This window comes from Erythrolamprus reginae, chromosome 5, assembly GCF_031021105.1.
Source record: "Erythrolamprus reginae isolate rEryReg1 chromosome 5, rEryReg1.hap1, whole genome shotgun sequence".
Lineage (NCBI taxonomy): Eukaryota > Metazoa > Chordata > Lepidosauria > Squamata > Dipsadidae > Erythrolamprus > Erythrolamprus reginae.
The window spans coordinates 115710583-115725257 of record NC_091954.1 but is presented as its reverse complement, the minus strand read 5'-3'; the positions used below and the strand labels follow the sequence as shown (position 1 = coordinate 115725257).

Sequence of the window (14675 nt, the reverse complement as noted above, 5' to 3'; positions counted from 1 at the left end):
TCCCAGACCATCAGCCGGTGGCTCCGTGACTGTATATCGGAGGCGTACAGAGCTAGAGGTTCGCCGGTGCCACAGGGCATCACTGGACACTCGACCCGCAGCGCCGCCACCTCGACGGCATGGAGGACACAGGCGTCTTTAGAGGACATTTGCCGGGCGGCCACTTGGGCTGCTCCCTCAAGCTTTATAAAGCACTATCGTATAGACTCTTATGCTTCATCAGAGGCAGCCTTTGGGAGGAGGGTCCTACAGGAGGTTTGTTCCTTTGCCGAGCCACTGGTCCAGCCTTCTCCCTCCCTCTAAGTTTTTCTTGGGCATATCCCATCCTGGACTCTCCTTGCAAGTGCATTGGAGAAGGACCGTTGAACTTACCTGAACGGTCTTCTCGATGCACTGCAAGGAGAGTCCAGACCCACCCAGTTCTGGACCAGGGGCCATGTTATGGTTTAAGGTTCCGTTCTTTGAAGTTGTTGTGTTTTTTCATATAGTTCAATAAATGTGTTGGACTTTACTGCTCCTTCGTTTTAATGAGACTGGAGGGCTAAGGGGGCGGCACCTGCCTAATATTTAAATTAAACTCAGTCCCTACCAATCAGACTGAAGAATTACCCATCCTGGACTCTCCTTGCAGTGCATCGAGAAGACCGTTCAGGTAAGTTCAACGGTCCTTCTCACGTTGCTTTTGATCTTTCCCCCAACTAACTTCAGATTGTGCCCCCTTGTTCTTGGGTTCACTTTCCTATTAAAAACACTTCCCTCCTGGACCTTAATTAACCCTTTCACATATTTAAATGTTTCGATCATGTCCCCCCTTTTCCTTCTGTCCTCCAGACTCTACAGATTGAGTTCATGAAGTCTTTCCTGATACGTTTTATGCTTAAGACCTTCCACCATTCTTGTAGCCCGTCTTTGGACCCGTTCAATTTTGTCAATATCTTTTTGTAGGTGAGGTCTCCAGAACTGAACACAGTATTATTCCAAATGGGGTCTCACCAGCGCTCTATATAGCGGGATCACAATCTCCCTCTTCCTGCTTGTTATACCTCTAGCTATGCAGCCAAGCATCCTACTTGCTTTTCCTACCGCCTGACCACACTGCTCACCCATTTTGAGGCTGTCAGAAATCACGACCCCTAAATCCTTCTCTTCTGACGTTTTTGCTAACACAGAAATACTTGAGGGGCTGCCACAGGGAGGAGGGGGTCACATTATTTCCAAAAGCGCCAGAGAGCCGGACAAGGAGCAACGACTGGAAGTTGTCCAAGCAGAGGTTCAACCTGGAAATAAGGAGGAACCTTCGGACGGTGAGAGCGATCCACCAGTGGAAGCAATCAAATCATATTAGGAACCAGTCAGTATAAATCATAAGGATACAAGCAACAAAGTTAGAGTCATACGTAGGAGGAGATGGGTGATGTGAATGATGAGAAAACTAATAGTAATAGTAATGCAGCCTTAGTGAATAGTTTGACAGTGGTGAGGGAATGATTTCTTTAGCAGAGTGATGGCGTTTGGGGGGGAAAAACTGTTCTTGTGTCTAGAATGAAGCTACAGTTTATGCAGAGGGCAGCTGCACAGACATTTTTGGGGTGATCCAGGAGGTGCCCCTGTTGTGCGAACTGCACTGGTTGCTCACTTGTTCGGCAAGTGGTCTTTTTGTGATGTATTTTTGTGATGTCAGACGCTGAACTTATCGACCAGAAAGGTCGGCAGTTTCAGCGGTTCAAATCCCTAGTGTAGGTCTCCTGTGTGAGCAGGGGGTTGGACTAGATGACCTCCAAGGTCCGATGCTGTTGCCGTTACTATTTAATGGCTCTTCTACTAACTGGAGGTCTTGGATGGGTGGCTTCTTGGTGTTGGCACCCAGCACCTGCATATAAGTCTACTTTTGAACTTCCTGCAGGGAAGAAGATGTGCGTGAAAATCGCCAACGAGATTCTCAAAGTTCTCTCGGATCTCCTCGGCCACGAGAACCACGAGGTACTTGCCCCAGGGGCCGTTTTCGAGGGTTGGCAAACAGGGCCTGTTTGGGGGGAAACCAAACTGAGCGGGTCACGTTCATTCCAGATGTCTTGATCTTGGAGGACTTCCTTCTGGCTGATAGTCTTTTCTGAGGGCCACATGGCTTTCTTAAAGCTCATAATATCACCTGGATTCTGTGGAGATGATGAGGATGAGGATCTCCTCTTCCTCTCCTCTTCCTCCTCCTCCCTCTTTTCTTCTTTTTCTTTTTTCTTCTTCTTCTGTTTCTGCTTCAGCTCCTCCTCTTCCTCCTCTTCTCCTCCTCCTCCCCTTCTCCTCTTCCTCCTCTTCCTCCTTCCTCTTCACTTCTGCATCAGCTTCAGTTCCTCCTCCTCCTCTTCTTCTTCTGTTTCTCCTCCTTCCTCTTCTTTTCATCATCTGCTTCTGCTTCAGCTCCTCCTCCTCCTCCTCTTCCCTCTTTTCTTCTTCTGCTTCTTCTTCTCCTCCTCCTCCTCCTTCCTCTTCTCTTGTTCTTTTTCTTTTCATCGTCTGTTTCTGCTTCAGCTCCTCCTCCTCCTCTTCCCTCTTTTCTTCTTCTGCTTCTTCTTCTCCTCCTCCTCCTCCTTCCTCTTCTCTTGTTCTTTTTCTTTTCATCGTCTGTTTCTGCTTCCCCTCCTGCTCCTCTTCCTCTTCCCTCTTCTCTTTTCTCCTTTTCCTTCTCCTCCTCTTCCTCCTTCCTCTTTTGTTCTTTTTCTTTTTTCTTCTTCTTCTGCTCTTCCTCCTCCTCCTATTCTGCTTCCCCTCCTGCTCCTCCTCCCTCTTCTGTTTTTTTCCTCTCCTTCTCCTCCTCCTTCTGCTTCAGTGCTCCTTCTCCTCTTCCTCCTTCCTCTTCTTCTTTGTCTTCTTCTTCTTCAGCTCCTCTTCCTCCTCTTCTGCTTCAGCTTCAGTTCCTCTTCCTTCCCTGCTTCTCCTCCTCCTCCCTCTTCTCTTCTTCTGCTTCTGCTTCAGCTCCTCCTTCTCCTCCTCCTTATCTTCTGTTTCTCCTCCTCCTCCTCCTCCTCCTCCTTCTTCTTCTTCTTCTTCTCCTTTTTCATCTTCTGCTTCAGCTCCTTCTCCTCCTCCTCTTCCTCCTTACTCTTCTCTTCTTTCCCTTTTTCTTCTTCTGCTTCAGTTCCTCCTCCTCCTCCTCCTCCTCCTCCTCCTTCTTCTTCTTCTTCTCCTTTTTCATCTTCTGCTTCAGCTCCTCCTCCTCCTCCTCCTCCTTCTTCTTCTTCTTCTCCTTTTTCATCTTCTGCTTCAGCTCCTTCTCCTCCTCCTCTTCCTCCTTACTCTTCTCTTCTTCTTTCCCTTTTTCTTCTTCTGCTTCAGTTCCTCTCCTCCTCCTCCTCTTCTTCTTCTTCTTCCTTGCTTCCACTTTAGCTCCACCTACTACTCCCCCTTCTTCTCTTCTGCGTTAACTTCTCCTCCAGCTGCTCCTCCACCGTCAGTTGTTCTGTAAAACTTTGAGTCCCCAGACCTGGGGTGGGGTGGGGGAGAAGGGGTAGATGAGGGGCAGCCCCCCTCTGACCGATGGGTAATTTTGCCTCCCTCCTTCGTTGCAGACTCACCCCTATGTAAATGGAGCCCTTTACAGCATCCTGGCTATTCCGTCCATAAGAGATGAAGCCCGAGCAATGGTAAGAGGCCAAAGGGTTCTTCTTCAAGATTCAACATTGGCCAGACCAACATTTCTCAACCTGGCGACTTGTGTGAACTTCAACTCCCAGCATCCCACACCCAGCCAAAGTTTGGGGCCTGAGGTCCACACATCGACCAGGTTACCCATGGAACCGTCTCCTGCCTCAAGTATCCCAGCGGCCAGTTAGATCACACAGGGTCGGCCTTCTCCAGATCCCGTCAGCCAAGCAGTGCCGTCTGGCAGGATCTAGGGGAAGGGCCTTCTCTGTGGCAGCTCCGGTGCTTTGGAATCAACTCCCACTCTCCAGGCCTTCTGGAAGGTTCTAAAGACATACTTTACCAGCAGGCCTGGGGCCATTGAGCATGAACACTCTGCTCTGGCCTACAGTATGATTGGGTTGAGATAATAATTATAACAACAACAACAATAATAACAACAACAGAGTTGGAAGGGACCTTGGAGGTCTTCTAGTCCAACCCCTGCTTAGGCAGGAAACCCTACACTACTTGAAGACAGATGATTATCCAACATATGCTTAAAAACCTCCAGTGTTGGAGCATTCACAACTTCGGGAGGCAAGCTGTTCCACTGACCAACCGTTCTGACAGTCAGGAAATTTCTCCTTAGTTCTAAGTTGCTTCTCTCCTTGTTTGGTTTCCACCCATTGCTAGATGAATCAGTTGAATGTTGTATTATTGGGTTTTAAGATTGGTTTAAGACAGTTGGGTTTTTATAATTATCTGATTGTATTGTTTCTTACCTTGTAAGCCGCCCTGAGTCTATGGAGAAGAGAGCCTTGAAATCCAATAAATGAATGAACAGACAAACAAACAAACAGACAAACAAACAAACAGACAAATAAATAAAATCTTCAAATCCACAAGGTTGAGAAACGCTGGACTAACAGCAGCCAAGCACCAGCTATGTGGAAACTATTTTAAATTGTAAATCACCTCCCTGCTCCTACCTGGCCATCTACAAAACTAATCTTCCTAAGGTGCCAAAGTCCCATTATACCCTGACACAGGTCTGGCCTGGTTTCTTCCTATTGGTTTCTTCCTATGTCAAACAGAGTCAGCCTGGGTTTGGACAAACCTCCAAAGTTAGGTTGCCACCACCATTGCTATTTTTACATCTCATGTTGCAACCTCATAATTCCCATAAGGGGTAGAGAAAAAACTTCACAGGGTAGAAGAAAACTAACTACAGTTTTGAAACCAGCATGCCTAATTAACCATAAAAAAGCTCAAAAATCAAACTCAACAGGAATTGTCTTACAAATTATTCCCCAGTGATTAATTCTTCAATGTTTAACCAATTAGCCAGTGATTTAGTTCTCAATTAATCAATGTTCTATTAAGAAATTAGGGTAGAAAGAGGTAGAAGGAGGATAAGTTGCATTTTAGATGGTTCCTGGAGCGAAGGATGGAAGTATGTCTCGGTGGAAGGGTGGTTGCATGGTGGCCTTAGAACAAAGAGCTTCTCTATCAGAGAAGGGCCGAGTACAAGTGCCCTAGAGTGCCTTCCGTCCCCTGTCCTATTGTTCTCCTATATCTCCTATACCTTTCTTCTATTCCTATATCTCTTCTTCTATTCTTTCATTGATATGTTCTATTGCTATACCTTCTTTTCTATTCTTTCATAGATATATTTTACTATGAGTATCTCCTCTATAACCTTCATCATGTATTTTACTATGTGTATATTCAGTGTTCCCTCAATTTACGCGGGGGATGCGTTCCGAGACCGCCCGCGAAAGTCGAATTTCCGCAAAGTAGAGATGCGGAAGTAAATACACAATTTTTGCCTATGAACAGTATCACAGGCCTTCCCTTAACACTTTAAACCCCTAAATTACCATTTCCCATTCCCTTAACAACCATTTACTCACCATTATTACTGGTATTCACCATTGAATAAGACACTTAGTAATCCTGATATTTATAAACATAATTATTTATTAACAATAATTTTTTTTTTGTTATTTATTTGCAAAAATTATTAGTTTGGCGATGATGTATGACATCATCGGGTGGGAAAAACCGTGGTATAGAAAAAAAACCTGCGAAGTATTTTTCAATTAATATTTTTTGAAAAACCGTGGTATAGGCTATTCGCGAAGTTCGAACCCGCAAAAATCGAGGGAACACTGTATATATATATATATATATACCCACTAAAACTCTCATTGTGTATTGGACAAAATAAATAACTAAATAAATATCACAAGGCTGGGAACTTAACGATGTTTTGAACTGTGATCGAATTGTAAGTCGGAGAAAGAGATGGCGGATTTCATTTGTTATCTTGTCATGACGAACGGGGCAGGCGATAAATTTTCCACCTGGCACAAATGCTGCCGGCTATTTAGGAAAGATAAGTTTCCCCGCCACTAAACAGCAGATTTTTTTTTAAAAGCTGGAATCTGTTCCGATTTGCACAGAAGCTGATATCTCGCCCTGATGTGTCCAACTCTCACTTTGTCGGCCATTATTGTGACATCGTTTTCAGTGGGAAGCCTTGATGGATGATGTCGTCCACTTTCCTGCGATGCTTATCTTCCTTTGATTGTTCTCCTGGGCTATCTCCAAAGACCAAGGGTTTATTTTATTTATTTATTTATTTATTTTAATGGGAGGCTCAAATGGCAGGTTTTTCCATCGCAGGTCAGTCGTTTATAGGATTCGCAAGGGTTGTCGTTTTGTTTAGAACGCCAACAGCCTGCAAGAGAGGCCTTTTATTTGCCTTATTTAGAGGTTCAGAGGGAAATATACAAGCAGGAAGAAAAATTCCCAACGGGAGGATGGATGGAATAGAATAGAACATAAGAACCTAAGAAGAGCCATGCTGAATCAGGTCAAAGCCCATTGAGTCCCACGTTCTGTGTCCGACAGTGGCCCACCAATGGTCCATGGGGATCTTGAGTAGAAAGAGAAGGCAAGACCTTCCATTTCCCTTGACCCCCACCAAATGGAACTCAAAGGAACCCTGCCTGCCTCAACCATCATAGAGGCAGCACTTGGACATCCGTTTCAATAACCACTATGGATACACTTGGCATCCATGAATCTGTCTAATCCTGCCTTGAAGCTATCAAGGCTGACAGCTGTCACGGCCTCTTCTGGAAGGGAATTCCATCAACCAAGGTCCCTCTGGATGAAGAAATATTTCCCTTGATTTGTCCTCACTTTCTTACTTATGAGCCTTAGGGAGGCCCCCCTTGTCTTCGTATTGTGTGAGAGAAAAAATAATTTTTTTCTATCCACCTTTTCTTACTGACCGCTCGTGTCCTGGACACAAACTGTTTCAACTCCGACCCTCAAAACGTTGCTACAAAGCCCTGCACACCAAGACAACTAGACACAAGAACAGTTTTTTCCCCGAACGCCATCACTCTACTAAACAAATAATTCCCTCAACACTGTCAGACTTTTTACTAAATCTGCTCTTCTATTCTACTAGTTTTCTCATCATTCACTCTTTTCCTTCCACTTAGGACTGCATGACTGTAACTTGTTGCTTGTATCCTAAGATTTTTATTAATATTGATTGTTTCTTCATTGCTTATTTGACCCCTATGGCAATCATTAAGTGTTGGACCTCCTGATTCTTGACAAATGTCTCTTTTTCTTTTATGTACACTAAGAGCATCTGCACCAAACACAAATTCCTTGTGTGTCCAATCACACTTGGCCAATAAATTTCTATTCTATTCTATTCCATCCCATGCATGATTTTATACACTTCAATCAAGTCACCTCTTCAACGCTTTCAAGGCTGAAGAGACCAAGGTGTTGCAACCTGGTTTCATAAGGGAGGGGCTCCATAGGATAGGATAGGATGGGGTAGGGTAGGATAGAATAACAGAGTTGGAAGGGACCTTGGAGGTCTTCTAGTCCAACCCCCGGCTTAGGCAGGAAACCCTACACCAGACAAATGATTATCCACATGCTCACACTACTTCCTTCCCCCCCACACGCCTACACACACACCCCTGCGCAGAAAGATTTTTAGATCTTCGTATTTCACTAATTTCTCTAGCTGCTTCTCCTCAATTCTGCTGTCCCCTGGGATTGCGATGTTGATGATCCATACTTTCTTTTTCTCCACGATCACAATATCTGGCGTGTTATGTTCCAAAATTCAGTCAGTCTGAAGTCGGAAGTCCCACAGTAGTTTTGCTTGCTCATTTTCGACCACTTTTTCGGGCTTATGGTCCCACCAATAAAATCCAATAAATCTAATCTAACCAGTTCTTTGCCACTGGGAAATGGTAGTTCCGGCACAAGTTCCAGTGGAACTTGTTATTATTATTATTATTTTATTTTATTTTATTTTATTTTATTAGATTTGTATGCCGCCCCTCTCCGTAGACTCGGGGCGGCTCACAGCATACAATAAGACAATTCATAACAAATCTAATAAATTTAAAAAACATTTTAAAAACCCATTATTATTATTGTTGTTGTTGTTGTCGTTGTTGGAAGGGACCTTGCAGGTCATCTACTCCACCCCCCTGCTGGTGCAGGAGATCCTACGTCACACTCAATGTAAACAGGACCTCTTCTGCTGGGTGTGCCCGTCTGCCGTGCACACCCCCCCCCCCAGGCCTGTATGCTGTCCACCGGCCAAAATGACCCCAGGCCGGTTCATCCCTCAGATCAACTAACACAAGTTTGTTTTGCAACCCACGCAGGAAATGGAAGACATTCTCCGATGCTACATCGAGGAAGGAAATGCCGACATGATCCAGCAGATTGAGTTTATTATCAAGCAGCTGCAATCAGGTAAAAAAAGGGGATATATTATTCCCTACAAGCAAAGAGAAGCAGAGATGGTCAAATTTGATTCTTTTATCCAAAGAAGAGGACATCTCTCTATCTTTATGTTCTGAAATCAATGTTCCCTCTAATTTTTTGGGGGGGTGGGCGGAAAAGTATGGTGTCTGAGTGGCAGTCCCTTTGGGACTGGGCGGCACAGAAATAATAAATAAATAAATAAATAAATGAACAAACAAACAAACAAACAAATAAATAAAAAACCCACCCTGTTTTGCCTCAGAGAATTTCAAAATAAAATACTGTACTGTGTGTCTATAACAGTGAGCTCATAATAGGGCAACTCTATCAATATGAAAATGCCACTTAAATAGTTGAGTTAGTTTCAAACTAGATTTTGATTTTCTTTCTCTCTTCCTTACTCCCATTCTTTTTCTTTCTCTTTTCCTTCCTCTCTATTTTCTATCTGTTTCTCTCTCTTCCTCTCTCTCTCCTTCCCTCTCACTCTTTCCCTCTCGGCTTCTGGGGAGGTTTGGAAAACTCTGAGTTGATGATGATTTTTAAGTGAGCGATTGCTCACTGCTCAGCTTAGAGGGAATTATGTCTGAAATGATTTTCTTCCGGATTTTGTGCTTGCGGTGCAAAAGAAAAAGAAAAGAAACTTTGATTTTGTCTTAGTTAATTACATAGGCTTATTGTTATAAAAATAGGCTTCTGCGTGCAGTTGGATAAAAGCAAAAAATTGGGGTTTGCAGTGTTACGATCTTCTACATCAGTTATAGTTAAAATGATGGAGACTCTACTCAAAAAGGGGATAAATCAGCACCTAAAAAACAATAATTTATTGGATCCAAACCAGCATGGCCTTACTGAGGGCAAATCATGTCAGACTAATCTCATTGATTTCTTTGTGTGTTGGATGAAGGTGGTGCCGTGGATATTGCCTATCTGGACTTCAGCAAAGCCCTTGATACGGTTCCACACAAAGAGCTGATAGATAAGTTAGTGAAGTTAGTGACTTAATTCCTGGATAGTTCAGTGGATTTGCAGCTGGCTGAAATGTAGATATCAGAGGGTTGTTGTTAATGGCGAGTATTCTGAGCAAAGTCTGGTTACAAGCAGTGTGCCACAAGGGTCTGTTCTGGGTCCTATTCTTTTTAATATGTGTGTGAGTGACATAGGGGAAGGTTTGGTAGGGAAGATTTGCCTATTTGCCGATGACTCTAAAGTGTGCAATAGGATTGATATTCCTGGAGGCGTCTGTAATATGGCAAATGATTTAGCTTTATTAGATAAGTGGTCAAAGCAATGGAAACTGCAGTTTAATGTTTCCAAATGTAAAATAATGCACTTGGGGTAAAGGAATCCTCAATCTGAGTATTGTATTGGCACTTCTGTGTTAGCAAAAATTTCAGAAGAAAAGGATTTAGGAGTAGTGATTTCGGACAGTCTCCAAATGGGTGAACAGTGCAGTCAGGCGGTAGGGAAAGCGAGTAGGATGCTTGGCTGCAGAGCTAGAGCTATAACAAGCAGGAAGAGGGAGATTGTGATCCCGCTGTATTGAGCATTGGTGAGACCCCATTTGGAGTACTGTGTCCTGTTCTGGAGACCTCACCTAAAATACAAGAAATAGTATAAGGATAGACTAAATGGATCATGAGGTCTTTTTCTGCCATCAATCTTCTATGTTTCTATGTTTCTACTGTGCTAAAGAGAGTCGGAAGTTAGTGCCTCTTTCCGTTTCTCCCTTTACACCTTATTTCTTCCCCCCCCCCTTTTCTTTCTTATTTTTATTTTATTTTGTTTTATTTCATTTTATTTATATGCTGCCCAACTCCTGAAGGACTCTGGGCGGCTTACAACAAAGACATCTAAAAAACAGTTGAAAGAACAATTAAATCTTAGTTTGCCCCTCCTTTTTTCCTTTGTATTTTAAACTTTGACAAGTACAGTACTTTATACTAGAATAAAAAGTCAAATGTGGAAAAAAATAAAATAAATAAAACAGAAAGCCTTATTAAGACCACACTGAGATATTACATTCAGTTTTGGGCACCACAATGTAAAAAAGATGTTGAGACTCTAGAAAAAGTGCAGAGAAGAGCAATAGAGAGGATTAGGGGGCTGGAGGCTAAAACATATGAAGAATGGATGCATGAACTGGGTATGTCTAGTTCAGTGAAAAGAAGGGATGAAAAGAAGTAAAAAACTGAATTGAAACCTGCCTGGGATAAACATAGATCCATTGTAAGATAAAATACAAGAAATAGTATAAGGGAAGACTAGGTGGACCAGGAGGTCTTTTTCTGCCGTCAATCTTCTATGTTTCTAAGGACCAGAGGAGATAGGCTAGCTTCCAATATCTCAGGGGTTGCCCCAAAGAAGAAGGAGTCAAGCTATTCTCCAAAGCATCTGAGGGCAGAACAAGAAGCAATGGGTGGAAACTAAACAAGGAGAGAAGCAACTCAGAACTAAGGAGGAATTTTCTGACAGAACAAGTGGAACAGCTTGCCTTCGGAAATTGTGGATGCTGCAACACTGGAAGTTTTTAAGCAGATGTTGGACAACCATCTGTCTGAAGTGATGTAGGGTTTCCTGCCTAAGCAGGGGGTTGGACTAGATAGAAGATCTACAAGGTCCCTTCCAACTCTGTTATTCTATTTTATTCTATAAATTTAGGATTAAAGGGGGGGTTTATAAGCGAGTCTGTGGAGAGGGGCGGCATACAAATCTAATACATAATGTATATGTTCCCTTACAGAAGAGCCACAGGACGATAGCGCGGAGTCTGACGATGAGGAGAAGGAAGACAATGCTGAAGTGAGTATGGACGCAAAACCCTTGCGAATCTAGATATAATCCAAGGATAGATAAGAGTTTTGTAGAAATCACACCCACGGAGACGTGGTTTCCTGAAGCAAAGTTTGCCCAGGCCAGGGATCCCTCTATGCAAGCAGCTGCTGATTGGAAACTCTCCCCCTCTTTGGACTGGCACTTTATTATTTATAACCAGTTCTTGTGTATAAAAAACATTAACTCTTAGTTACAATGGGAATGATTAATTTGTTGCATATAGCAAGCAACCATAATCTTGTCAGAGCTGAATGGCTAAATAAATAGAGGAGCATCTTAATTAGTTTCTGCCTTCCACAAATGGAAGGAATACAGAATAGAAGAGAACAAAACAAATAGAGTAGAATAGAGAAGGAATGGAATGGAATAGAATAGAATAGAATTCTTTATTGGCCAAGTGTGATTGGACACACAAGGGATTTGTCTTTGGTGCAGATGCTCTCAGTGGACGTAAAAGAAAAAGAGACATTTGTCCAGAATCATTTGGTACAACACTTAATGATGGTCATAGAGGTCAAATAAGCAACCAGGGAACAATATTAATAGAAATCTTGATAAAAGCAACAAGTTACAGTCATACAGTCATAAGCAGGAGGAAATGGGTGATGGGAATGATGGGGAAAAAACTAGTAGCAATAGTAGTGCAGACTTAGTGAATAGTTTGATAGTGTTGAGGGAATTATTTGTTTAGCAGAGTGATGGCGTTGGGGGAAAAACTTGTTCTTGTGTCTAGTTGTCTTGGTGTGCAGGGCTCTGTAGCGACATTTTGAGGGTGTATAATTCTTTCTGAGGGCAAACTAAGGACTTGTTTTTACCTCAGTCCAGCCTGCAGTTTCTGATACAGCCAGTGCTCAACTTACAACTATTCATTTAGTGACCAAAGTTACAATAGTACTGGGGGGGGGGGGGAAGTGACAATGACAGTTTTCCACATTTAAGATTGACGCAGCATCTCCAGGCTCAAGTGATGATCCAAATCCAGATTGCTTGGCAACTGGCATGTACTTGCGACGGTTAGCAGGGTCACGTGACACCCCCCTCCCCTTTTGCGACCTTACGACGAGAAAAACCAATGGGGAAATTTGAATTCGCTTAATGGACACGTTGCTAACTTATTGGCTGCCGTGATTCACTCAGCGACTATGACAAGTAAGGTTGTAAAAATGGGGCCAAGCTCCCTTAACCACTGCTTTGGCCAACAATGGGAATTTTGGGCTCAAATATAATAATAATAATAGCAACAGAGTTGGAAGGGACCTCGAAGGTCTTTGAGTCCAACCCCAGCATAGGAAGGAAACCCTATATTACTTCAGAGTATAGGGTTTGTAGTCATAAGTCAAGGGACTACAGTGGTACCTCTACCTAAGAATGTCTCTACTTACAAACTTTTCTAGATAAGAACCGGGTGTTCAAGATTTTTTTGCCTCTTCTCAAGAACCATTTTCCACTTACAAATCCAAGCCTCTGAAACTGTAACCGGAAAAGGCAGGGAGAAGCCTCCGGGGGGCCTCTCTAGGAATCTCCTGAAAGGAAATGGGGCCGGAAAAGGTGGGGAGAAGCCTCCTTGGGGCCTCTCTAGGAATCTCCTGGGAGGAAACAGGGTCAGAAAAGGTGAGGAGAAGCCTCTGTGGGGCCTCTCTAGGAATCTCCTGGGGGGAAATGGCCGGAAAAGGTGGGGAGAAGCCTTGTGGGGCCTCTCTAGGAATCTCCTGGGAGGAAACAGGGGCGGAAAAGGTGAGGAGAAGCCTCCATGGGGCCTCTCTAGGAATCTCCTGGGATGAAACAGGGCCAGAAAAGGCGGGGAGAAGCCTCCGTGGGGCCTCTCTAGGAATCTCCTGGGAGGAAACAGGGCCAGAAAAGGTGAGGAGAAGCCTCTGTGGGGCCTCTCTAGGAATCTCCTGGGGGGAAACGGCCGGAAAAGGTGGGGAGAAGCCTTGTGGGGCCTCTCTAGGAATCTCCTGGGAGGAAACAGGGGTGGGAAAGGTGGGAAAAGCCTCCTTGGGGCCTCTCTAGGAATCTCCTGGGAGGAAACAGGGCCAGAAAAGGTGAGGAGAAGCCTCTGTGAGGCCTCTCTAGGAATCTCCTGGGAGGAAACAGGGGCGGAAAAGGTGAGGAGAAGCCTCCATGGGGCCTCTCTAGGAATCTCCAGGAAGGAAACATGGCCGGAAAAGGTGGGGAGAAGCCTCTGTGGGGCCTCTCTAGAAATCTCCTGGGAGGAAACAGGGCCGGAAAAAGTGGGGAGAAGCCTCCGTGGGGCCTCTCTAGGAATCTCCTGGGAGGAAACAGGGCCAGAAAAGGCGGGGAGAAGCCTCCGTGGGGCCTCTCTAGGTATCTCCGGGGAGGAAACAGGGCCTCCACCCTCCCTATGGTTTCCCCAATCACACGCATTATTCGCTTTTACATTGATCCCTATGTGAAAAATTGCTTCTTCTTACAAACTTTTCTACTTAAGAACCTGGTCACGGAACGAATTAAGTTTGTAAGTAAGGTACCACTCTACCTGTATTTCTTACTCTAAGGGCTTTTTAAGGTTAAAACAAGCAATTTCTACATTTTTAAAAAAAATTAAGAACATTGCTCACCTGAGCCACATTGTGATCACATTTCTGCTTCGGTTCATTTCCCTTTCTCATTTGTCTGCATTAATCACACCACCAAATATTCCACCTTGGGCCGGAGTGATTTATTAAATGGAATGACATAATTATGCTTTATGTGATTAAGTCACAGTATTAAAAATCAGAAACTGTCAAACTTGCAGGTGTCACCGGGGAAATAAAAATAAACTAAGGGCCGCAGGGATCTTTCGAAAGAACATTTGAATAATGTACGTATTGCCTTGTCAGTTAACACATCATCCCAAGAAAAAGGAGAGGCATCTGTCATTACCAAACCAAATATTGACTTTTCAGCCTCTGCATTAAAGTAACTTCTCTGCTGGTGGTGTCGAGAAGTTGGTGGATTTTAATTAACCAAAGCAGACCTGCAAAGCAAGTTTGGATTCTGAGCCTTTGAGTAACAAAAGGGTTTCGTTATTTGTGTTCTACATTTATTCCTTTCTGGATTGGTGCTCGATATATGGCTTGCAAAAGGGACGCGGTGGCCGAGCAGCTAAGGCACTGAGCTTATCGATCGAAAGCTCGGCAGTTCGGTGGTTCGAATCCCTAGCGCCGTGTTATGTAGTGAGCTCCCGTTACTTGTCCCAGCTCCTGCCAACCTAACAGTTTGAAAGCACGTGAAAAATGCAAGTGGAAAAAAAGGGGCCACCTTTGGTGGGAAGGTGACAACGCCAGGGAAGTGTTTTTAATAGGAAAGTGAACACAAGAACAAGGGGGCACAATCTGAGGTTAGTTGGGGGAAAGATCAGAAGCAAGGTGAGAAAATATGATTTTACTGAAAGAGTA

General features: G+C 43.9%; 1 protein-coding gene across 3 annotated transcripts in view; it reads left to right on the top strand.

The window, feature by feature from the left end:
• ARMC9 (armadillo repeat containing 9) overlaps positions 1 to 14675 on the top strand; it is a 153339-nt gene that overhangs the window by 89632 nt on the left and 49032 nt on the right. For all 3 annotated transcript variants that reach the window (XM_070753808.1, XM_070753810.1, XM_070753809.1), the window contains exons 16-19: positions 1904 to 1980; positions 3564 to 3638; positions 8337 to 8427; positions 11180 to 11238. In XM_070753808.1, the coding sequence (XP_070609909.1) occupies positions 1904 to 1980; positions 3564 to 3638; positions 8337 to 8427; positions 11180 to 11238 (302 nt within the window). The remainder of the gene's footprint in view (positions 1 to 1903; positions 1981 to 3563; positions 3639 to 8336; positions 8428 to 11179; positions 11239 to 14675) is intronic.